Raw genomic sequence first — 26,374 nt, 5'->3', positions numbered from 1 at the left:
GCTGTTGTTCCTCAGGTCTACAGACTGGTCTGTTTGAAGCTGATTTAAGTAATGAACATGGACTTCACGTTTACTTTGATTTGCATAATCTTGTCACTTCCTAAGGATGTTCTACCCAGAGAGATGAGAGGCAATTTTTTTTTAATTAAAAAAAAACCGACTCAACACAACTTCACACTACTTTAAACACACATTCTTGTTGATCAAAGTGATTCCGTGTAAACAGCCACTGAGGAGAGAGTGGTCTTATTCTTCTCTTTCTTTTATGGAAGATTACTCAGTGTAAGGGCAGCACTCATCTGAGTTTTAGGCTGATGCGTTTTGTTCCTGTGGCACTAACTAGCTACACATGATGTATTCAGCTTTGAAATGGACTGGGGGATGACTGATTAAATTATCTTCATAAAGACCTTTACCACTGGATAAAAGCTGTCACTAATTTGTTTGATTTTGCACACTGTTCACTAGCTCCTCGTTATTTTTAGCTTACAGAGGCAGATGTCTAACTTAAACTTCCATTGATTTAATGAATTATGAAACATTAACCTTTTAAGCTGTAAGAACAAAACAAATCAGCACTAACAGCAGAAGCACTAGAGAAGATAAAGTGATTAAAAGGTTGTGCTTAGTGTTGGAAGAATGGCAACAGCAGTTTTTACAAGTAACTTTTCGATAGGATGCCACACATTTCATTATGGAAATTTGGAACTCTGTTTTGCTGGGAATCCTCAATATTCTCCAGCATTTTTAATTTAATTCAGGTTATGCCTCAAAAGGATGTCATTCTGCCTGACACAAAATCCTCTTCTATTATTATTACTGCAGCTCAGTGTATTGTCTACTCAGTAGCTGATAGACAAAAAATAAAAAAGGGAGTTACAGTGCAGTTTTGTGAAAAAGTGAGGCCGAAAACCTAACCACTCTGATTCAGAACTTCTGATGGTAGGGGGGAAAAAATCCAAACAATATAAGGATCCATTCTCTACTGATTCGGAACTGAGAATAAGATTTTATTCTAAAAAACTGTCAGGAAGATTTAACAGGAAGATGCTCATATTATATGAGAAATGCATTGTGTTAAATTTTACCGAGAAGAAAAGAAAATTAAGATTAACTGCAATAGATAGTGCTTTTTAATGTTGTAAATCCAAACATTATCCTAGCCTTTAACTTGATATTACAAGACTAGCAGTGTGCACAGGAGAAGATTCTTAGCATTTTGGCTTCCACAGATTTGGTTTAACACATGAAAATTGTCATATTTAAAATATAATCAAATTATGCAGGTAAATGGCCCAAAATAACACCAGATGTTCTACAAAATTCTGAATATTTAGTTCAACAAATACCACTCTAGCAGATGACAAAACTACAACTACCTAAAATTACTACTAATTGATACTATCTAGTCATATTCCTCCAGATAATACAAAAGCATGAAATGGAGATCTGAATTGCTTCAAATTTTAAAGAATGTATTTGTATGTGGAAGGAAGAAAGTAGCTGAAGAGTGCTAAAAACATTACTGCAGAAAGCCTGTGCATTTCATTCTTTGTTTTGAGATGCTCCTCTGTAGAGTACAAACATTTTTTGCACTCAGTATAGGTTCAAGATTGCAAAAATAAGAATTGCTGATAGCTGTGTCCTTTTGAGTCAATTAATAAAAAAATGTATTCACTACCCTGCCAGAGGCAGAAATTTGAATTCTTCAGAAATCTGCTTTTCTGTAAACTACCTAATTATATCACTAAAAACATTTTGGAAATAACAAGTGCAATTTCAAAGTTAATTTTGGTTTTCTTAACTGGGATTAGTCAGTACTCTTGAGTGGCAGAGGAAAGATGCAGAGTAAGCACCAGAGAAAATCGTGCTATGGAGTGAAAAATTACCTGCCAACTGACTGAAATCCTAAACTGCCTTTGGGATGGCACTGGGGTAGGAGGCTCCTGCAAGGTATGGCAGCAAATGAACCTGCTTTTTACTGGCCTTTGGACAAGAGCTGTAAGGGTATAAATACTCAGTTCTGAAGCAGTGATCCTTTCTTGACTGGACCAGATTAAGGTTGGTCCTGACCCATGCTCTAGTGCTCTCCTTACAATGGGATTAACAACATAAGGAAGGCTCTGTCTTGATGCTCTGGTACTGGGGAAGTCCTGTCTCACTCTGTTACTTCTATTCAAGATCCAGGGCCATCTCACAGGAAGAATGTCTGTCAGAGCCACTCGGAGATGCAGGATTAAATGTGGTTTTACTGTGAACACAAAGACTGCTGCTTTGAGGCTTTAATACTTTTAATACTGTTTATGTAGAAAACAAATCCGGCCTTCTAGTGGCAGGTGACATAAACAGCATTGAGGTCTTTGCATCCTGGACCCAACTTTCTGCATCTTCTCTATGTCCTGTTCACAGTGATCTGTTCCTGTAGCTTAGCCCCAGAAGTATGCCTGGAGCAGCCATTTTTTCATAGTTAGCAGCCTTAACAATTTCTTGAATATGAAGATGATTGTGTTCAAGTAATTCCTCTTCTGAATTGTTTCAACCATAGAAGAAGGTTTGGGATGAAGTTACTGGGATGCAAGAATTTAAAATAGGGGTATTGGGTGTACATGTCATGTGTTGGCAGTAGAGAAGTTGTAGGAGTGGCCTTTGTGAGAAAACAGCTTCTGCTGCCCTTGTGTAGGACACAGCCAGCCTGAACAGTCCCACTACAGGACACTGCTGATCACATTAGCCAAGCTATTAGTGCTGCCTCTGGAAAGCTTATTAGAGAAAGGGTACAAAATGCTGCAAGACAGCTGTGAGAGAAAAGTGAGATTATGTGAGAGCAACAGCCCTGCTGACACCAAGGTCAGGGCAAAGGAAGGGGAAGAAGGTGCTCCAGTCGTTGGAGCAGAAGTTCTCCTAGAGCCCCGTTAAAATCTGGTTTAAACCCAGAAGAGCAAAGGAAATTAATCTCTGTGTATAAAATAGACTTTCCATTTTATACACAGAGACTTAGAGAGTTAAATTTATACACAGAGATTTATTTTGTACACAGAGATCTAATTTCCACTTTGAAAACTGATTGGAAATACACCCAAAAACATGATTAAAAACAAATGAGGTTAGATGTTGGTGCAAAAAAAAAATTATTTTATAGTAAAAGGGAAGGGAAGTGGTGGGGGGAAGGGAAGGGAAGGGAAGGGAAGGGAAGGGAAGGGAAGGGAAGGGAAGGGAAGGGAAGGGAAGGGAAGGGAAGGGAAGGGAAGGGAAGGGAAGGGAAGGGAAGGGAAGGGAAGGGAAGGGAAGGGAAGGGAAGGGAAGGGAAGGGAAGGGAAGGGAAGGGAAGGGAAGGGAAGGGAAGGGAAGGGAAGGGGTTACGTGGAAGCATATCACTTTCTAGACAAGAGATGTCTCATTGCTCCCCTCCACATCTGGTCTTCTTGAGGCTCCCCTGTGGCTGCCGTGCCCCCACGGCACAGGGAATGTACGGAATCCCGTGGATGGATGTGCCTGTGGGCAGTGGGGATGCCCAGGTGCCTCCCTTGCAGGCCCCAGTTTGAGGCCGTCCCTTGCAGCGCTGCGGCTCTGTCGTACCGCGCTGCCGTGCCCCGGAGCGGGGTCTGGGAGCCCTCGGGGCATCCTGTGGCAGCCCACGGCACCCCCGGGTCCTTCGTGTGGCTGCGGCTTCTCCGGGGCGAAGGGGCCCCTCGGCCGAGCCCTCTGCACAGCCGGCATGGGCGGCTCTCACCTGCTCTAGCTGACTGGCCTTGTCAGGCACTTTGGACTGGCTGATCTCCAGAGGTCCCCTCCAACTCTAACAGTTTTGTGTTTAGATGAAGGAGCAGCAGAGATGGAGTATTATGAGCAGACCACTACCCCTATTTTCTAGTTCTTTGCACCAGCTGGGCAGGAGGAGGAGGTAGAAAATTCAGGAGCAAAGTTGAGCTTCGGAAAAAGAGGGGTGGGAGGAAGATATTTTTGGTACAGTCTTTCTTTGTTACCATCCTAATCCTATTTTTAATTTGCAAAAAATTATTTTTTCCTTGGTTAAGTCTGCCCTACCTTCAATGGTACTTAGTAAAGAATGTTTGTGTTTTCATCTCAACTGATGAACTTTCTCAACATTTTTCTCCCCCAGTTCTGTTGAGGAGGGGGACTGAGAGAGCAGCTGAGTGGGCTTCTGACAGTCGTGCAAGGTTAACTCACCACAATAGCATAAGGATTTATTCTACTCAACTCTAATCAACTTATGTATGATTTCTCTTTTCCTTGCCCAAGATGATTTTCTATGTAAATGAAAAGGATAAAATCATAAAAAGTCTTGGATTGAAAGAGACTGTAAGATCATCTAGTTCCAAACCCCCCGCTATGGGCAGGGATTGGCCATGAAAACTACATTAAAGTCAATGTTCATGAGGCACAGAAACAAGCATGTGCAACCTGAATCTTTGACATCTGTCATTCTCTGCAGTTAATTGTCATTTCAGAGCTCTAAAGTACAGTCATTGTTTTTTAATTCACAGTCAACCAAAGGAACAGAAAATGGCTTTCTTAGGCTACTTTTTGGGGAGGGGTTCTAGTGGAGACTTCAGCCTATTTAGTGACATCACTTTCTCAATTATTTCTGTGCTTCTAATGGTTCTAAAATCAGAGCACATGGTACGACAGGCTACAGAATGTTACATATTCTGTGTATGTCTGTGTAAGGGGAAGGTCTTTGGGATTTTACAGTGGCTAGATAAAACATGTACAATGTAAGTGACAGTGAATGCCAGCCTTAAAAGAACATTCCCTTAATTCAAACAGCAAAACCACAGCTTTCTTGTGAAAAGGAGCATGCTATACTGAAAAGTCTTAGGAGGCTATCTACAAACCCATGAGAAAAGTGACTGCAATGAGGTGAATGTGCTCTGCCAAAACTCTCAATATGAACTCCTGCTACCAGCTGCCACACAGCTGCATTGGCAGCTTGGTTATTGGCAGAACAGTATTCTAGCTTCAGCACTGTAAAACTTACACTGGCTTCTCTAGACCCAGTCCTTTTTTTGCTAATAAATGAGCGCCTGAAGTACAAGGTTTAATGAAGTCATTTAATCTAGCTAGAAGAGAGGCTGCTAACAAGGTGGGCAGAAGTAGATGCAGGCTGTCCCTTCCACAACTGAAGACTCTATTCAAGTTTTGTCAGAAGAGGTTGTGCAGATGCCAATTACTTTTGTATGCACCTATCAAATTCATTAAAGCAACTGAAACTGCTATTATACTTATGGAGCCCCTCCTTGCAGCAGAGTGCTTGTGTCAATCTGACATTTTTCTTCAACCAAAACTCTGAAAAAAGTTAGAATTAAGTGGCGGTTGCTAGCAACTGTAGGGCACTGACCTAGATTCTGCACAAAGACTCAAAAGCAGCTTTACACTTCTCATAAGGCACATAAATGCAGGATCTAGTGCTGGATGACTCTGAATCTGAAAGGAATACATCTAGTCAGAGGTCTCTTCAGACAAAAAAAACCCTAAATGTCCTCTTTACTACATTAACTGCCAAAAGGCTAGAGTGAAGTGAAAAGTGTGACTGAACTCAAATGAACTAGTGCAGAATTTTACCACGGTATTTTTCCATTTCTGCAGGTGAAAATGTTGTTTCTTGTTGCCATGCAGCTGCTGCTGTATTAGATTACACTGCATTGTTTCCCTGGCATACCTATTTGGAAGTCAAAAAGTTACAGCACTGATATTTAGACTATCTAGCACTTGGTAATTTGAGATACACTACTCAGGATAAAGTTAGATGTAAAGGATCATTGAATCAGGCTTGTTGTACTGCAAGGAGAAGTTCATACACCTTTCCTAAATTCAAAATCTGTAAAATAGAAAGAATGTACCCATTATTGCTGCACTTCCTATCACAGACTTTTTGCATAGTAGGAATCTGTTAATAGGCTGCAGTATTTCCTGATTAAAAGAAAAAATATTCCTTGAAAACTCTCAAATCCAGCTAATTTTTAAACATTTTTAAGAGCATTCTTTCACCCTTTCCATATGTGCTATTTATTTACATCAACAATGCTTATTAAACTGGGATCCAGACCTAATGTTGCAAATGTTTACTTAAAAATTGCTATTGTAGAACTAAAGAATATCCTGATTTGTAAGGGGCTCACAAGGATCGTTGAGTCTATCTCCAGGCCCTGGATAGGACACCCTGTCCTTGCATGAGAGCATTGTCCAAGCTTCATGAACTCTGTCAGGCTGGTGCTGTGACCACTTCCCTGGGGAACCCGTTTCAGTGCCCAACCACCCTCTGGGATAAGAACCTTATCTTAATATCCAACCTAAACCTCCCCTGACACAATTTCAGGCCATTCCTGCAATGAGATCTCCCCTCAGTCTGCTCCAGGCTGAACAGACCAAGTGACCTCAGCCACTCATCATGAGGTTTCCCCTTAAGGCCCTTCACCATCCTTGTTGCCTTCCTTTGGATGCTCTCTGATAGCTTAATGCCTTTTTATATTGTGGAATCCAAAACTGCACACAGGACCCAAAGTCAGGCCTCACCAGCACAGTGCAGTGTTCTCTGATAATTATTGCCTCTTATTGCTAACAATCTGTTGCTTAAAAAAAGGAAAACAAAAGAAAAGGAGATATACCTTACAGTATCTTCTGTACTAAAATGTTTTGGCTATTTGGTAGCTGCTACAGCTCTCATTCATTCTTGATGATGGTGGATGTCTTTGTGGTAAGAATACTAAGCTACATCCCAGTATCTCTTAGGAAGGAAAAGTAAGATTCCCTAACAGGTAACCCTTGATATCTGCAGCAATAGGCACCAAAGAGTTGAAATAAAATTAATAAAATAGTAAGTAATTAAAATAAAAAGTATGCTTCTTATTTGATTACTTTTCCTACTGGAGAAAAGCTGGTATTATTTCTTTTGTGTTTGGAGGTTATGTAGGGGAAGCAGCTCCAAGAACAATCATGAGGGAGCATTCACTACATATCTGTATCACTGCTGACTATGTCATAAGATCCTGAACCCAGCTGAGGAAAAGGTGTTCCGAATGTGTCAGCTCTAAGGAATGCTATGAATATGCAATAACTACTTTAGTTGGCAAGCTGTGTATAGTAAAATTGAATTATTTTTGGCTCAGTAGTTCTTTGTGCACTGGCTTCTTTCCCCAGCTCATTGGTTAATGTGTTGGGTTGAGATCAAGAAACTTGCTATTCCTTTTTTTCACTGTATGCACTGTGGTGAGTAACTTTGCCTCTTTCTCACCAATAACTCAGATTATAACTCTCTCCTGTAAAGCATATTTTTATGTATTATGAAAAGGAATTTTAAAAAACCCAGCTATTTTACAAAATTTTATCAATGATTGCTACAAATTTAACTCTTCAATCCACCAATGTGTTTCCTTTATTCTGTGTGTTCTGATTTTCTGTTTGGCTAATAGTCACTCATAATGGGATTCACCAAGGCCAATTGCTAATATGACTTCTTCAGGGATTGCACTACATGCAGTATTGCCCAACCAGAGTTTATCTTTATTAGTTTTGTCATTTGCATGTTTTCATCGGGTTATAATTAACTAGATGGTGCATTAATGATTAATTGTCCACAGAGTCAATAAGCCCTCAACCAGGTCACACTCTCCTTTGAGTGAATTTAGTCAGCTTTTGCCTCATGGCTTCTCACTGTATGGATATACAGCCTGCCAACATCAACGGTGTAATGATGGCATTTCCTACAGAATGCCTAAGAATTATAAGTAGATTGAAACTTGATGTTCTATACCTTTTCATTTAAAAATCCAGCATCATGCATATAACATGAGTTTTAAGAGACTCTTTATTGCAAATATTTATTGGGTCAAATTCACTACTCAGACCTGTGCCAGCTACGAAGAAGGTACATGAAGGAGAGAGCAATGGGTATGTTCCTTAAAGACCTAGACAGGCTTTCAGAACCTTCTCACACTTTATCTTGTGTATAGTTTACAGAGACATTAACTCTGCCACCATGGGTGTATGGAATTATTTTGCTCTGAGCACATATTGTATTTATTGTATTTTCTTATATTACTTAGGAGTCAGCAAGTTTGAACATTTTTTACTTCCAGTTCATTTCTTCTACAGGTCTATCTCAGCATGCTGCCCTATGCCATTAAAAGCAAGAGTTTATGATTCAGACTCTTCATATTTTCTTTTTTAAATTCTCAATTGTGTGTCAAAATCTGGATATGTAATTAACTTCAGTGTTAATTGGAGCACAACTCACAAGGAAATTAGGATAATCTTTGCAATGTGAGCACAAATAAACTAAAAGTCTTCAGCTTAGATTAAAGACAGGACTAAATACTGTTACCTTAAAAATAGTATAGTAAATTCAATAACAAGAAGCTCTTTTCTAGCAAAATCATAAGCCCAATTTTTTGTGGTAGGAAGTTTTTGTTTCATTTTATCCTGGAATTCCCCAGAGGCTTCCACTGGATGAGCATTGTGTGCAGATTTTCTGATAGTGTCACATCACAGCCAACACACTACCTTGAGACAGGACCACAGGTTCTGTGTAAAGAAGCTCCAATATTTTCAGTCCAAGGGGAGACTGGGGATGGAATAAATCACCACAGTGTTAACATCACTAACAAGAATAGTCCTAGAAGACATTTCTAACTGAAACAGGTCTGAGTCTCTTTGGTATGAATCATAAAGCGAGGCATTTCTTATTGGTGCATGTTAGTGTCATGGAGAAATGTCCCTGTAGCCAATTCAACGGCAGGTGCAAGACAAGATTTTCTGTGTTATGCAGCATTTTCAGTGAATCTTTGATACGTTTAGAGAGTTGATTGCCTTAAGCATCCTGAGGGAAGGTGTCTGGTTCCTCATGCCTAGTAGCTGTTCCTCAATGAGCTTCAAGAAATTTAATATCACAGTCATGTACATCCAGCTCTTCTCCCCAGGGAGATGTGTGTAGTTATCAACTTTTTTTCTCCGTACCTAGAGGTCTCAAAGACAATCTCAGTATTTTCTTTTCTCATGGCATAGCCCTGTTTCTGGCTAACCAGCTTTCTAATCTGTACAGATGGAACAGTTGGAAGTTCCTTGGGTCATTGCTTCCACTCATAGTACCTGAGAAAATACACTTTCACCACCGATGGAAAGAGAAATTGGTAGGAATATCAAGAATGAACCTATGGTAGCCTGAACTTGTATGGAAACTTATTTTTCCATTTGTTGGTGATTCTACAGGCTCCAAATGCTTTGTCTCCATCCTATTTCACAATGGTCTCACAAAAGCAGACAGTATGGCAAATCAAAAACTCAGGCAAGCCTAATTTCTCACCTGTGCTATTTTAAGAACAGGCAACCTTCAAAGCTCCTTTTGTCTTCTACTTTTGACATCCAGAGGAATTTTGAAGTGGGGAAATGCACAAAACAGCATTCAAAAGTTGGAGAAAGGATTGATAGGAGATGTGACAGATGGGAGGACTAGATTGTTTTAAATGTCACTTCTGTACTGGAAGCAGATGAGTATCTGGGTTTGAAAAAACATAGTTTACCTCTCCATGAAAAGTGGAGAAATACAGTATTTGAATAAAAGCTACTTTTTAAACACCTAAGCAATGTTTTTGGTTTTCCAGTTGAATATTAGAATTGAAGTAACATATTAGTCTAGATATACTTGGAAATAAATAAAAACGTCTGCTCTGTAAAGATTAATTCAAAAGAATCTCTTAGAAAACAATGATGAATGAACTATTTTCTTTTAAATGTGTGAACTTCTGCACAAGAAACAAACAGTCTTTTAATTAGCAATAAATCTTCATAGTAATAGGCAAAAGGGGTAAGAGAAATGGCAGGAATGCAGCTCCCAGTTCAAAGTGACCCTACAACCAGTTTTGATGAGCCTACTGAAAAAAAACCCAAGATTGCTGTGTTACTTCTGAGGTTCATCTTTGGGTTTTCTCTCTTTTCTCTCACATCTTCAACTATTTTAAACAAGACCATATCCTTTTCCACTGAGGACAGAACATAGACAAACTAAAATTTTTTGTCAAGTCAACGGAAAAAAAGCATGTTTCAAAAAGACCTCAAAAGGAAATAAATGTGGGGGAGAATACTTGTGCTCAATTTATTCCTTTGCAAATTTAAACTGGAATTCTGTCTTGAAGTATCGCTGTTCTCACTGTTCATACTCTATGGTCAGAAGATGATCAGATGTAGAAACTGGACTTTAATTTCACTATAAACTTGGTTGCAATTTATCCAAGCAAGTACTTTTCATAACTAAGGACCATTCCATTCTAGTGTTAAGTATTTGAATCATAATACATATTTGTCACGATTTTATCTTTTCTGTAAGTAAAATTGACAGATTTTTGAAGGCTGCAGATTAAAACAGGAGAAAAACTGAAGAGTAAATCCTAGAATGAATTTGTACACACCATTTTAATGTGAAATAATTTTAAGCTAGCTTCATTAAACACTTGAAGTATCCATTATAAACACTAGAATTTATTTTGGGGGATACTGATAATTTTTTTTAAGACAAATTCTCTTTAATTGGGTTTTGCACAGTTCATGGAAAGGAGAAAATGTACCAAGTTTGATTATCACCCTACCGTGATGATCCTTTAATTAAACTGTAATTTAATAGCCCTACCACCAAATCATCTTTCATTTCCATTTTTGCAGTTTGCTTTACGCAGGAAAAAAGATTTCTTGTTTGTAATACAATTTTTATTAATTTCTAACTCAATGTCAGCTGGAGGAAAAAAGCATTATTCAACCCAAACACATGATAAGTGCACTGGAATAAAATGAGAATTCCTCTTATCTACTGGGACAGAGAATAGACAGCTCCTTTCATATCCAGAATTCAGATAATTTTAATGCTACAAAAAAAAAGAAGAAAGGGCAGGACGCCTGATAATAAAAATTTTATTGTCAAAATTACAGAGGCTGGTGGTCAGACCTCCAGGAGAGAGGCGGTGAGCTCCATGGCGAGCTGAAGGGGCCCGGCGCACGGGATTGCTGTTTGAATTTACGGCAGGTCCGGCACCCCGAGCAATCCTCGAGCTGCCCCGAGCTCCTATGGAAGGAGGAGGCGCTCGGAGGGCCAGGGGGAAGCGGCCGCGTCTCCGTGGCTGCGCGGGGCGCTGGGCGGGCCCGGGCGGTGGCGGGCGCTATAAAGGGGCGGCGGCGGCGCTGCCATGGCAGGGCGGCGGTGTCGCGGCGGTGTGGCGGCGCCGGGGGAAGGAGGGAGGGTCCCTGGGGAGCGCTCGGGCCCGCGGCCGTGCCAGCATGGTGGATGTGTTCAGCGGGCGGCTCCTGGTCAGCAAGGATGGCCGCAGCGTGGACCCCGAAGAGGCCCTGCAGAACAAAGTCGTGGGCTTGTACTTCTCCGCCGGCTGGTGCTCGCCGTGCCGCGACTTCACCCCCGTCCTCTGTGACTTCTACACGGAGCTACTGGAGGAGAGCGAGCCGCCCGCCCCCTTCGAGGTCGTCTTCATCTCCTCCGACCACAGCGCCGAGGAGATGCTGGGCTACATGCGCGCCATGCACGGGGACTGGCTGGCGCTGCCCTTCCACGACCCCTACAAGCAGTGAGTACCGGCGGCCACCCCAGCGCCGCTGCCCCGAGGGCCGGGAGGGGGCGGAGGGGCGCTCGGACAGCCCTGACACAGCAGCTGCCGCGAACCTCCGCGGGTGCCCCGCTAGCCCGCGCCTGCCTTCCCGCTGGGGCGCCTGGAGCCCAGGCTGCGGCGTCCCCGGCCGTGCGCCCGCCGCTGGCTGTCGCACCGCTGGGTCGCGGGTTTTAGCCCGTCCCACACGTAAAGAACGCGGGTTTGCGCACCTCCTTTGGAAGCTAAAAGGTCTGTGAACAAGAGTCAGAGAGTAAAGACCCCATGTGTTAAAGTGATGAGCGAAGTAAAAACGAATGGCAAGTGAGGATCAAGTGATTGCTTTTCAGCACGGTGGTAATTGTTACTAAGGTTGGTCTGCATTGTCTAGGTTAGTGCTCTGGGAAAAAGGCAAATGAAGACGCAGCAAAACTTGTAACTGAACTACTTTAAGCAGAGGAAACTGTGAAGAATTTCAGACAGATACAGTATCAGCTGGAGTTTAGCGGTGGCATACTGCACCTGGTACTGGGGTGTAGAACTCCTGTGCTGTTCCGTTTCCAAAGTGACATTCCTGTAGGCAGCTTGCTCATGAAAACAGCAAAAGGAAAGGGCATGTGTGTAAGTAACAGGGTGAAGCATGATACCAAGAAGTGTTTTGATGACCTAAGTCAAGGATGGAGCCTCATTTGGATGACTTTTAGAAATCTGATTTAGCTCCTATACGTTTAAACTGGGATTACAGGAGGACAAGTAAGATGTTCAGGATTACTGAAATGCCTGTAACTGGAGTCCTGAAATACATGTAAATATTGATAAAGAGATTTTTCCCCCGTCTCTTTAAATGAGTTGATTGTAGAAATTTTTTTTCCAGGTGGTACCAGCCAAGAAGGTAATATGACTTTTAAATGGAGATTGGGTAATAAAACTTGCAGCCAAATCAATTATTTTAAGAAAGGAATCTTTTCTAGTGCTTCTAGTAACTTCTATCTTTCCTTTTAATTCTAGATCGACCCCAGTATGCTACCTGATGTGTAACACCCCAGCTACTCACTCAACAGGGAGCATGTTGGCTAATCTTGTTTTTCCAGTGCAGTTTGACAAACTCAAGAGCAAATTACTTGAAGCCAGGAACAATTTCATCCATTCCTGGCTCATTTCTGGATGCCCACTACCAATTTATGTTAGATCTTTTTCCCACTGGCTTGAATATTGCTTTGCATAGTTCTCTACAATCTTCCCCGGCAGTAATTGTATTTGATATCTACTAAACATAATAGAATGCAGGCAGATTTCCATCAGGAAATGCAGCCCTTGAAGTCCCCACACCCAGCAAGCTGTTCAGCATGGCCCATGGGAATGTGCTTACAGCTTCATCCTCTGTGGATTAGAGGTCTATTTCTGACTGCTCTTGCTCAACTAATGCAGAGTGGAGGCAAAGAGATTGTTTAATTGGCTTTTCTGTGGCATCCTGTAATGTCCTTCACAGTTCTGTTGAGAAGCATGGCTTGTCCTGCCAGATGATGTGAGATCACAGTGGTTACTGAAGAACAGAATGGAGAGGGATATGAACAAGCAATGTTTTTGGAGTTGTGTTTCTTGTGTGTAACAATGAAGGACTGTGTGGAGCTCTTCAAGGTGCTTAGGCTGGATTAACTGGTAGTTTGGTGTCAGGGGTACTGGTTAAAAATCATAGACTTAGTGCAGATGTGTAGTCACTACTCCAAACTATAATTCTGGCTAGGTACTAGTTCTATTTAAGAATATAATTTTTACAAAATGGGTAAGATAATTGTATTATTAATATTTTAAATTCCATTATTATTTTTAAAGTTCCATTGCAATTAATTGAATTGGCTATTGTTATTTTGACTGTGTAAAGAAGGCATTTAATATCTTCAGTGAGGTTAAGATATCCTAGCTGGTTGCTTCAGTGTTTAAGATACATAATTGCAGCATAGACTGATGTCTCTTCTAGACATGAGAGCCAATTCTAAGTACGCCATCCAAAATACTTTTCAAGAACAGAAGCATTGGTGATTAATTTTTCTTAAGAAATAGCCAACATTCGTTCTTGTAGTGTGTAGAGCCTAACACTGCAGTGTCAAGCCTACCTTCAGAGAAACAGAATACTGAATTCAAAGCAGGATCTCCAGACTCTTCCATGCTGTCAGTCCTGGCTATTTCCCAGAGGTGGGACTGCACCTTTACTACCCTATGTGGTCTGTGGCATGATTAGGAAATACTGCTCCTGATCCTTTTACTGTCTGAGGTTGATGTAAATTTTTTTGTTGCCTGAGGCGCAGTATTTTGATTCTTCAAGTGGAGTGTGAAGACAGCCTGGTAGGAAGTGAACACTTGGAAGAGAAAGAAGGTAGTAGAGAGGAAAAGCAGGTGTTGGACAGAACATCAACAACAAAGGGTGTTAAATAGGACTGATGTTTTGATAATGGCACACAAAGACATTCTGCTGTGTTTGTACTGAATCTTGTGATGAAAGGCATCAGTTTTTGTGAGGGTGCCTGGTGTGTGCAGTAGTTCTTGCAGGCTTCCAGGTAGGCAGGTTTTTACTGAGTTGTCCTGTACAGCTCAGTAAAAATTAGAATCATGGAAAATGCCCATAAAAAGAAAATGAAAAGGTTATATGTACATTTTATATTAGGAAGCTTTACGTATGAGGGTAGGTTGGCACCTGCAGAAATCCTGGAGATGATGGGGTGTTAAAAAACAAAGATAGAATAATGTTAAGTATCTGAGCAGTTAAGAGCAATTGCCTAGTTCTTAGAGTTTTTAGATTGCTATTGCAAAATCTCAGCAGACACTTTAAAATTTAATCCCAAGCATGTGACATGCATGCTTATGACTTAAGATTTAACAATGCAGAAATTTCACAGCTAAAAGAAAATACTTACAGTGGTATTACAGGACATACTACTAGAAGCAGATGAGCAAGAAGCCCATCACTTTCACATGACTGCACTTCCAAGTGAAAGCTGTTATAATTCAAGTGTTTTCAGATATCACATTACACACATGTATAAAATTTACCATTTATGTTCCCAAGATTATATTATATCTGTCCCATGTTATTTTCATCTCAGGACTGCTCTTGCCCATAGATCTTAAACCCTTATATAAAGAGACTTGTGTTGTGGCTCAGCCTGGGTAGGCTCTGCCTGACCCAGACAGCTGCTGGGTCACTCCCTGCCCCCACGGGATGGCGGAGGGAATGTGGATGGTGAAAGTGAGAACACTTTGGGGTTGAAATAAAAACAGTTTGATAGATAAAGCAGAAGTAAAGATACACAGGCAAATCAAGAAATGAAATTCATTCACTAATTCCCATTCACTGACAGATATTTAACAGCTTCCAGCACAGGATAGCCTCATCCTGTAATGACTGCATGGAAAAATAAATCTCCTGGCTCTGAATGTTGGTCCCTCCTCCCTTCTTTCGTCAGCTTTTACAGCTAATCATAGTGTTACATGGTATGGAACATCCTTTGGTCGTTTGAGATCAGCTGTCCCAGCTGTGCCTCCTCACTGATTCTTGAGCATCACCAGCCTACTCACTGGCATGGTAGCGCAAGAAGCAGAAAAGGCCCTGGTGCTGCATAAGAACTGTTCAGCAATAGCTAAATTACTTGTGTGTTATCAGTGCTGTTTTGGCACACACCATGAAGGATGCTGTGAAGAAAACTAGCTCCCAGCTAATGTCAGTATTTTCTAGAAATACAAAATCTGTGCTCTCAGAAACTTTCATCCAACCTTCTCATAAGAATAAGAAGATCTAACAATGGCTATGCCTTCCAGTTTGCCTCAGTCTTAATGTCATGGGTTTTTATTTCTATTTATGGTTTAATGATACCATGAGTTGCCATTGGAGTTAGTCCCATGGGACATATGTGGTTTGTGGAGGTGAATCATGACATTTTAGGTTCCTATCAGAGAAAATGATATTAATAACTTTTAAATAGTCATTTTTGTAAGCACATGTACCTATGTACCAAGTGATTAAGAAGCACTGTCTGCAGAACTCTTTCTGAGCCTTCTTCAGGTCCGCCGATCTTGAAAGCTGCGCACAAATGTGAACAAAATCTGTGCATGCTTCAGTCTGGTTTGATGCAGGCAACCTTCTGCCCTAAGGCTCTCTGAACAAGGTGCCATGCTGGGCTGGATATATGCACTCCCTTAGGAAAGTGATGTGTAAGATTCCAGTCTCCATGGCAAATTCCGTATCTTCAGTCTCCTTGTGCTCTGTCTGTGATTGATACAATTGTGTTTATCGTTCACCAATAAGTCTTAATAAGTCTTCCACCCATCTTGTTTGTCATTCAGGTGGTATGAGGTTGTGAGAAACAGCTGCTCACTTTGAAAATTTAAAAAGGTTTATTAAACCTTAACAGAAATACAACAAAGGACTGCCGAAGGAAAAAGCTGCAGCACTGGCTACATGGGATATGTGCATACCACATAGCCAGTTAGTCTTCAAGATGGATGCTCAGTCTTTTATACCCCTGGGCATTGCATCAGCCAGCCCTGGCCCCTCCCAAACTCTGTCAGTCAGCTCCTCTTTGCCATTTGTCAGTGGAAACTGCTTTCTTGTAACTTGATTAGAGGTCAGGTGTTGCCATGCTGCACCCCCTAAGCACCAAGCTTTTCCATTCCCAACTGCCCCATGCAAGGGACACATGTGCAGCCTTCTTTTTACCTGTCCTAGATGTTATATTTGCCCAATTATCCCATCATCAAAAAAAAAAAAAACCCAAACAATATTAAAGGTAGCAGCAATTTTAATTGAATAGCTTAGAATATATAAAATCAGATACACTTGAAATATTGACAATATAATTTGGTTTAAATAAGGGATAATTTGGTTCCAATAATAGCACATAAGCAAAAAAAAAATAACAGTGTGAGGTACAGAGTGCAGGGTCCTCGAACCCCTGCCACCTCACATACAAGCTTGTCAAGCAAAAATTCCCCCTTTTATGCCATATGTCAATGCCATCTCCTCCCGTTTTTGATTCATCACATTTCTACCTCTGCCCTCATCACCACCTTTACTGCGCACTCTCCTCCACTCTTTCAGATGGTTGCATCATTCTTTGGGGGTCATCTCTGATGAAGGCCTCTCCTCTTCCTCAATGTCCTTTAATTCAGCTTTGAGTTACACATGCGCACCGAGCTAGTATAATGTAAGCCAAAACTAACATAATATTATATTTAAGCATCAAAGCGATAAATCTCATATAATTAGCATTTTCCTGGGACCCAACCAAATTTTCCTTTCTGTTAATTTTTAGTAACTGTTATCTCTTTTTTTTTCCTGCCTTGAACATCTGCAGGAAAGGGGTGTGGGGGGGGGTGGAACCCCTCCTCTCCCTTTCTTTCTTGGCGTTACACCTTTTAACTGTTTTACTATTTTGAAATATTAATTACTGTATCAATATTGATTACTGTTTCAATTTTGTCAGCACGAATCATACCTATTTACCACATAGACAACCCAGGCTGTCTCATGGTCACAATACTGGGCAGGGGGAAAGGGAGCTATGGGGAGAACAGAGGACATCTAAACTCTAATAACATAACTATACATCACTAAAACTTTTCTTAATACTCACACAATAGTCATCCCTTAATTGTGACAGGCAATCGTCTCCTTATCTACCTATAACAAGGTGATAGTAGTTTTACATGGCTTCTATGCATACTTGCTTTGGAATGTGGTTTTTTCACCTGTTTTAGCAATTTTGGAAAGGTCTGTGGGGATTGTTGGTTGATTGCTTGTATGTCACAATTCACTGAGGAAGCAAACCTGGTCCATACACATTATTGCTGCTTCCATAGTATTTTCTGCATTATTGCTCAGCCTACAAAACAGCAGAGCAGTATGCTTCACCTGTTGATTTTTCTTCTCTTAAGGAAAAATAGAGAAGGGAAGGCATGTTTCAGGTATGCCTTATCTGGGTCAGTATTTCATTTCAGTCTTATCTTTCAGTATTTTTTTTCCTCCCAGGAAATCATTGAGAATGTCTATGTATTAGTGTAAAGCATTTTTTAGCAATGTCTACATTTTTTTCCTACTCAAATTTCTGTGGTGTTTGAACGTCATACAGCAAATGTTCTTGCTTGTGGTGATGGCGCTCAGGCAGCATATTTCCATTTAGTATTTTAAGTATGTTTTGAGAGAGATGTTGTGTTTTGGAATTTGGCTATTCTGTTACTGCCTGTTTTGTGTCTGTCCTCTGGTTCTTCTAAAGGTGCAGAGGAGGTGTTGAAATTTTTTTCTCTGGCAACACAGACAGGTGGCTCTTATTCCAAATATTTTGATTGCTCACTTTTCTGTCTGTAGAAGGCTTGTTTCTCTTAGGGATTTTAAGGAGTATCTTCAGTCTCTTCCATTTACTCAAAAAGATGATGTATCATGCTTTCTTTAATGGTGATTGCAGGAAGTAGCACTATGGGACACTCAAGTGTATTTGTAGGGGAATGAATATCAAATACTAATCTAAGTGAGATCCTTCTCCTGTGCTGTAAAACGGACCCAGGATTACATCTGTTTTGGGCTAGCAAAAAAACAGGTGGAAGAGTATATCAAACTTTGCTTCTATGGACTTCTTTTACATCTCCAAGAGCCTCTGCTCCTGTGGAAACTGCAGGCAGCAGTGATGAGCATTTACAGGAAGGATGCTGCAGCTCTCTTAACTCTCAGAGCTACATTTCACTGTGTAGGCTTCCAGCTACAGCCTTGTTCATCTCCTTACAGTGCCCAGTGCTCTGCTTCAAACTCTGAGGAAGCCCAGGCACTCATCACTTCTGCTCTCCCATGTGTCCTGGCCAGAGCAGCCTTTGTAAAGACACTAGGGGTTTTCTTAAAATGCTCCTAATGGTGTGTTTTATTTTTAATTTTTTTCCCACAGTGATCTGAAGAAGAAATACAACATAACAGCAATTCCTAAACTGGTGATTGTGAAACAAACTGGCGAAGTCATTACTGACAAGGGAAGAAAGCAGATCAGAGACAAAGGGCTGTCATGTTTCCGGAACTGGCTTGAGGGTGCAGATATCTTTCAGAATTTTTCCAGCTAAAATGTTGACAAATAAAGCAAGAAAAGGCATAGTGGAGAACTTGGTAGAGCTCTGAAAAGACTCTTGCTTTGTTCAGAATGAGAAGGGTAAGACTTATTTATTTACCTTTGCTTGTAAACAAATTTTGGGTTTGACTTGAGAACCAGTTATTCCAGTGTCATAAAATGCAATTATTGTTGTATTGTTCTATCTGTGATATTTAATATGAAGCACAATGTTCCAAATAATACTAAAGAACTTCAGAAGAATAGGCTGTTTAGACAGTAATAATAGAAACCTGTGAAATCTATGCAAACACTTACTTTGCAAAGTCAACACAGTAAAAATAAATGCAAAAAACCTATTTATTGATGACTTTTTTCAGGTGATTAGCACATTTTATTAAGAAAATGAAACTGTTTGCTTTAATAAATGACTGTTTATGAAATATGTCTCATGTATTTCCTTATCTACCTTAACAAGAATAATCAGAAAATGTCATGACTTTTAAATAGAACATATTTGTTTGTCAGTACTGAAGAAATACTATTTTAATATTCTTTTAAATATACTTTATTTTACTTTATTTTACTTTTATGGGATTTATTTATATTTATTTATAGTTCTGCTCAGTTTTCCTTAACCATGGGTTTTAAAACTTTGCCCTATAAGCTAAGTTCCAATTCCACAGGATTGGAACTAGATGATCTTTAAGGTCCTTTCCAACACAAGCCGTTCCATGGTTCTATTATGTTAGCACCCAAGTAAACATCAGGTCAGGTTAAGAAGAAACCATTTTCCATCTTTTCTTTTGCCAAAATATGTAGAAGCAAACATCAACAATTATACCAGGTCTCTCTGATGAATGCTCATGTTGTATCCAAAGCAGAGCTTGATTTGCTGTCTCTTCATGGTTGGCGTCCCAGCCCAGACATTCATGCAATTAATGAGCCAAAAAAACCCCACTTCCCATGCCAGCTGAGTGTTTGCTGATTAGAACTTAAAGACTTTAACAGAGCTGTTATTGTTTCCATTACAAGCACTTATTACTAACACTTGAAATCTGGTTGACTCAATTTTGGCTCTCAATCACGAGAGCCTGCATCCATCAATTGCAGCACTCCAGTTGTGTGTAGCATCCCCGCAAATCTCTTTGTGACCCCAAGGGGGTCACAGTCCTCCAACTGCACCCAGAATTGTGACTGCCTGTCCATCCCCTGGGCTATGCACATTAGTGTGGAGGCACTTCAGTGAGGCACCCGAGAGTGCTGATTCCTCAGAGTGTGCTGGTTCTGCAGACAGTTCTTTGCTGTCAGAAGGGTCACCACTTCAGCCAAACAAAACATTATTGTGATGTCCCATTTGCAGTTATAGGCTTGCTGACCCCATCCACCATTGTCTCTATTACCATGAGAAAACTTAACAAAGAGGGTCTGAATTTTAATGTGTGTGAATAGTTGTATAATTTAATAACAAACCTGTGCAATTTTCTTGTAATGGAGGAGGAAAAGATTGTCTGAAGAGTGGAAATGTAAAAAGTCACATGTACTTCACAGTAGGTAAGAAGCAAGTACACCAGAGAAACTGATTTTTAAATGGAAAATAATAACTCTAGAAAGTGTTCAGCAGAGCTGTGAGTTCTGTGCTCCTTTTAGCTGTTTTAAAAATTACATCTGGGTATACCACAGACAATTTCTAATTTGTGCCGTCTCACCATATTAGTATTCATGGTCTTTCCTAATGAATGCTAAGCTCCTTAGTAAATTTTTTGTGCAAGTGAGATGTGAGCTCTGCCTGCTGTTCTGAAACCACCTAATAGCAGATGTATTTCAAATATAAGATGAGAAAAACAATTATCAAAGTTTTTCCAAAAGTTTGAAGATAGGTTACCTGAACGTGGAACAATTTTTATAGCGAAAGTATCCACTGCACCCTATTATCAGATATCAGGCATTACTTCAGCCAAGATATCTTGATTCAAGATGATTGATATATTGATTCTTGTTTGTCCATATGCACATATATGAAAGAACTCAGTATTTTGTAACAGAGATGGACTTAGGCCCTTTGGATAATTGACACCAACTGAGTAACACAAGTTCCAAGTAAAATTCAGCTAAAAATTCATAATGATGAAACAAAGATATACACGGTATAAAAAGCTTGGTGTGACTTCAGTCAAGGACTGTTGGTTTTGCACATCAGTGTTTGGAATATCAGAAAATTGTTTTTCTTGTCAGTGCTAAAATAATCCATATTTGACCTAGATGAGGTACAGAGTAGTGGAAAATATTTTCTTATTAGCAATACCTTGTGAAATTAGAGAAGCAAATCCTAGAAATTAGAGAAGTGGGTCTGCTGTAAGGCTTATTATTACTTGGGATGTGTGTTCTTTGGAAATGGAACTTTCAGTGTACTCATCTTAGAATGTAAATAATTGTCCCTTTAACTTTCTTAAATTCTTCAGTTCACTGATGACTTTCTACCCTCTATATTTAGTCACCATCACCTTGAATATTAGTGAGTACTACTACTTTTTCAGTAGAGTGAGAAAAAAACACCTCATTTTAAAAATACGACAATAGGCAGCGGCATAGTGATACTTGTTGATGCTGCACCTTTTTAAAGGGGTCAACTAAAAAAAAAAATTAAGAAGAGGAGCATTCTTCCTAATTCCACTGGACAAGATATTGTCCATTATTAGTAAATAATTTATGGATCAATATATGCTAAGATTGCTAAGAACCAGTGGTGTTGAATTTGTTGTAGGCTTTATGGACAATTACTTTACTATGAAAAATGGCAAGGATTGTAAGTTGATACTTTGTGAATTGATAAATAGCCTGAGTCTTGTAGAGACTTGCTGCAGGTAAGTGCTGCAGGCTGTCCTGTGACTCTTATTTTAGGAAGAGGCAAAGCTGAAAGGGTGGCATATTCAGACATGAAATAAACATCAAAAAGGCAATAATAATATCTCTCTTTCTTAATCTTTTATTCCTTTTATTCCTTAACCCTTCTCCCAAAAAAGCTTTCCTTCTTCCTCTTCCAGAGCTGCTGTTTTCAAACTTTAATAGTGTTATGATGTATTTAAATGTATGTGCTTAAAAATAGGGGGGAAAGGGGGTGTTAAATCTCTGTTTATTCACCTAAACTCTTCAATTATGATATTTTGGGCTGAAGAAAAAAACCTAGAGTTGGTACTTGAAAATTCCTTGAAACGCTGTCATGATATCTTGATATGCATTTTTAACACTAACTTAATCTTTTACTTTTCTTCTCAGTTGAGAGTACCTGCAAAATCTCAGTAGCTCTTCCTGAAGTATGAGTTAAATCTAGATTGCAAACAGCTGTTCTGCAGGACATAAGTAGCAGTTGGTACATACATGACAGGGTTTTATTTTTGCTTTTCATTTCATTTCCACCCTGTGCACAACCTTGTTTTGCCTATTGTACAGCTGAGTTTTTTCTTAAAACCAGATAGGAGTTTAACTGTTATGTGTTCTCTCTGCAGGCAACATTCATAAAAGGGCAACCGTAAATTTTTTTCTGTCAGTTTCTGTGAAGATGGACATATAAATGACCAATACTGAAGAGAAATACTTTTAAGGCTTTTACCTCCTCAATGTCATTTAAATTTCTCTAGTGGATGAAGTTTAATGATCAATCTCATGACTTTCTGATATCAGTTAATGCTGTCAGTGTCAGTGGAAGAAGGTGCTGTGAAAGGTGCTATTTCTATCCAAAAGCCCTGCATTTAAGCATAGTGGTACAGTCCCAAAGAAATACTTCAAAGAGAAGTTGAAGAAACTTGGCACAGGGGTATTCTTATGTTGACTTCTCTCTGGGCAGGAACGGAGATGGGAGCCGTAACAATTCAAACAGATAAACAGAAGTTGTAGGCAGGTTGTAAATAGATATAAGCACTGTCCTGGAAGTGTTTGTACTGGCTGTTCCAGTAACTCTGCCTACTTGGATTTGTAGGACATTGATGAATCAATAGATTCTTAGAACAAGAAACAACCATTTTGTATAGGCAGTAGCCAAAACTCCCCAATCCTTCTTGTACAAATAACCTTAAGTGCATGCACAGGACATCCAAGGATGTGTTTTTCAGAGATTACTGTTTTTCCAAGTGCAACATGAGGGCACATTTCCCATGTAAACATAAAATTTACTAATACTGTTATGCCTGGATCAAAATTATTTTCAAAGGAAATTATTTTATTTGAATAAGTGGGGCTTTGTCCCAGAACAAGGCCATTTACTGAGATTCTCTTTGGCAGTAACTTCAGTTTGGTTTTGAAAGGCACTTGGGTTTCTAGCAGGACTGTCAAAGCCTTAAGTTCTCTTCAACAGGTAGCATGCCTGCTTAAGCATAGAAGAGGATGTTTTTAGTTGTTTTTCATTTATGCAGCAATCTCCTGGTTATGCTTATTTCTTACTTGGAAATTAATAGCAATACTGCCAGCCTCAAGTGGTACATTGGGGGTTATAATCTCAATTTCATTGTGCAAGGGACTCTGTCTCTCTGCCCCTGGCTTCTTCCAGTATAATACATAATAACTCATTGAATACCATCTCTGAAGGTTGACATATATGAAGGGTGCTCTGAAGCTCCAGGTGTGCTGATGTAATGCCAATGCATACACATTTTGTGACCCAGTGCAGTCCACATAAATTAGAGTGCAGCTGTATCTTGTTGGCATCACCAAAGCAAAATTCCATGATCTACATCTAGATACGTCCTCTCTAAAACCTCATAAAGCTGCTACCCCATATAGTCCTATCTGGTGAAGAGAGCAGAGAATGAAGGGCAGGCAAGGGGAATGAGTAGACATCTTGATTGTATCCTTTGTTTATCAACATTGAAAAACACATACTCTGTTCCCTGGATCAATATTACGTGCTGCAGCTACTTGGGCTTATGAAGAGTGCTGCTTTTAGTGATACCTTAATTAACACCTATCATTAGAAGAGTATTCACATTAAAAATATCTCCATTTCTATTCAAAGTTGACACATTATCACCTCCTCCAAGAGAAATTCAAACAATTACACATTTAAAAGGCCATGCAAGATTTTGAGTATATGGAGGATTTTACTGTGCGGGGTGCAGAGGGATAGACCAGCTGCAGAGACCAAGGCAGAAGTGTCCCACATGTGAAAAGAAGAAAGACAGAACTAACTGCTTGATGTTGAAGTAGTTGTAACATCATGAAAGAAATTTGAAATTGGTTTGAAGTTGGAACTTGGCTGGAACAAGTGTGGGGTTGTGACAGTAAAATTCTGCTGTATTTGTTTCAGTCATCCTACATTCAAGATGGTGTGACTTTCTTTAAATATGAACAAGATTGACCAAAACAAACCCCCCTCCAAACCCTTCAATTAGATGGTAATAAATTTCAAAACTTCAAGCCTTTGACTTTCTGCTTAAGTTGAGAGACTAAGCACCAACTTTTTCTGAATCTTCTAGCAATGTCCAAACCAAAACTACTTTCTGGCCGGTATGTGAAAGCAGGCCTTGGTGTGGTCAAAAGGACACAGCAGCAACACAGATGGAGAAGCTGGACAGAAGAGGGCTGTGAGTTCACATTTCTGGGCTATCAGAAAGAAATGGGTACATCTGCTGAAACACATTTCCCTTCTATAAAGCTGCTGCTCTGCTCCCCTTCACAGCAGTTTGTATATGCTGTAAATGTATGTAAACCCTAGTAGAGTTGTGGTATGCCATGGTTCGTACGGATGGAGGACTGAACCTTTCTCCTTTCTGCCTGTTGAAATAACCTCCTGCCTGACCAGAATCTGTGAGGTAGACTGTGTTTGCAGTATGACAGGTATTTTGTGTAAGAATGCACAAATGTGCAATAGCCTCTTAGGCTCTAATAGGCCTCTAGTAGCCTCTAATAGGCCACTTCTTAGTGATTTATGTTCTGTTGTACTTTAAGCTTGGAAATTTCTGACCACTCAACTCTGTGAGTCCGTGCAGAATGTTTCTTGCTCACAAATTCAGCTGTGGTTTGTAATCTACTTATCAGATGTGTTTTAAAAAGTCATGATGCACTTGACCTCTGAAGGAGGACATTAGTTTGAGGTATTTATTTTCAGTCTCACCCTAGAACATCTTGTCTAGTGCTCAGATGCCAAAACATAATATGCAGTATAAAAGAGAGGGCTCTTGAAGCTATGTTAGAAAGTATTTGTTTCGTCTGTGAGAGCGTAAAGAAGAGAACTTGATGGGACCTTCAAGTGCAGTCTGGTTCTGCCACAGTTTATTTTCAGCTGTACTTGTTGACAAACTGTACTTATTGACAAATAATTTGTTGCTACAGTCCAGCTGCACTTCATGAAGGTAATCCAATATTGCTGGGCTTCCAGGAGCGTTCTTCTGTCTTTCACGAGAGTGGTGTAATTATCATGCTGGATAGGGCTCAGGTGATTATTGAAGGGGAACATGGGTGGGTCTTCTTCTCAAAATAGTAAGGGAGTGGGTGTTTGAGAGTTATGCAAGCTAGCAAGAGGCACAGCCATCTGCAGCTGCTCCTGACTAGGAGGGAGAAAGGAGAAGGAGACCAGGTATTAACCTGGAGTTGCTATTGACCTGGCCTTCAGGCTGCTATCTGTTGCTGTGGACCAAAGGCCAAGAGTAGCTCAAATAACAAACAGGGGTGAAGAATGGAGGGACCAGACGTACCCCTCTGTTTCTGTATGGAATAGAGAAGCCAAAATCCAGCAACAGAATCCAAGCTTGAATCCTCATCAAATGGTAACAAAGAGACAGGCTTAGTCCTTTTCTAGGGAAGGCGAAGGAGCAAAAAGATTGCAAACTCTATTTGTTACATCCTCCCTCTCCTTACTCTGTGCTAAGGCCATGTTAGGAAACCCTACCTGTTCAGGGGCTGTAAGATGCTCAGATTCCTCTCTGAACACCTAAAGGCTTTATCTAGAGAAGAGATTGTCAGTTCTTGAGGACTCAGGAAAAAGGCTTTTTTAATCTCACTGGCTCACTAAACACAGGGTCAGTTAATGCAGGGTTTATCCCTGGCCTAGTAATTTTATGCTGAAAAACTGACAGTTTTCAGCATGAAATCTTTATTTTTCCACTTGTTTCTCCAGTTTTTGTCATCCATATTTATCATTTTTCTACTTACCCTTTTATATTGAAGTACACTATCTCCTGTGCATAGTAAGAGAAAATCTAGCAGACTTTTATTTGCATTCACTGTGAGTTACAATGCATGTTAAAAGAAAAAAATTGATTCCCTTGTAAAAACTGAACATATAAAGTTAGACCAGTTAGAATCTGGAAGTTAGGATAGAAAATTAAGTTAAAAATTCAATACCTATGTAAGTATCTGATTTAAATAGGCAGAACTGAGGTTTTTCAGGTTTCTCATCCTTCTAGTTTAACATAACACATGTTTCTGTGTGTAAAACCAAGGCAATGGTAAAACAGTGCTTCTATTTAAAATTAATTTAACATTTAATATTTTTTATTCACTCCCCTCTTTTCTTTCTAGTTCAGAGGATAACACATTATTAGTTACAGGCATATCTGAAACTGTAGAGAGTATTCCAAAAGTTAGTTCATCACCACTGTCTTAGGTAGGTGATTGTCTCTGGAGAAAAGCTGAATCACATTCATACACATCTCTGCAATGTACAGATGTCCAAATGAGACCAGACAGATTCTTGAAGAGAAA

At 40.0% G+C, this 26,374-nt stretch overlaps 1 protein-coding gene across 1 annotated transcript; it reads left to right on the top strand.

The window, feature by feature from the left end:
• Positions 1–11,214: 11,214 nt before the first annotated feature.
• On the top strand, positions 11,215–19,113 carry NXNL2 (nucleoredoxin like 2). Its single transcript, XM_071425932.1, has 2 exons — positions 11,215–11,582; positions 18,527–19,113. The coding sequence occupies exons 1-2, from the start codon at positions 11,281–11,283 to the stop codon at positions 18,693–18,695; spliced, it is 471 nt and encodes a 156-aa protein (XP_071282033.1). The 5' UTR covers positions 11,215–11,280; the 3' UTR covers positions 18,696–19,113.
• Positions 19,114–26,374: the final 7,261 nt, after the last annotated feature.

Source organism: Agelaius tricolor, unplaced genomic scaffold (assembly GCF_023055355.1).
Source record: "Agelaius tricolor isolate 1412-34295 unplaced genomic scaffold, bAgeTri1.0.p SCAF_4, whole genome shotgun sequence".
In the NCBI taxonomy this organism is placed as follows: Eukaryota; Metazoa; Chordata; class Aves; order Passeriformes; family Icteridae; genus Agelaius; species Agelaius tricolor.
This window is presented reverse-complemented; position numbering and strand designations above follow the sequence as displayed.

Excerpts from the sequence above, each read along its gene's own strand:
- NXNL2 (XM_071425932.1), top strand. The coding sequence starts at position 11,281 with ATGGTGGATGTGTTCAGCGGGCGGCTCCTGGTCAGCAAGGATGGCCGC. Across the intron at positions 11,583-18,526 it reads TTCCACGACCCCTACAAGCA|TGATCTGAAGAAGAAATACA; the intron begins GTGAGTACCGGC and ends TTTTTCCCACAG.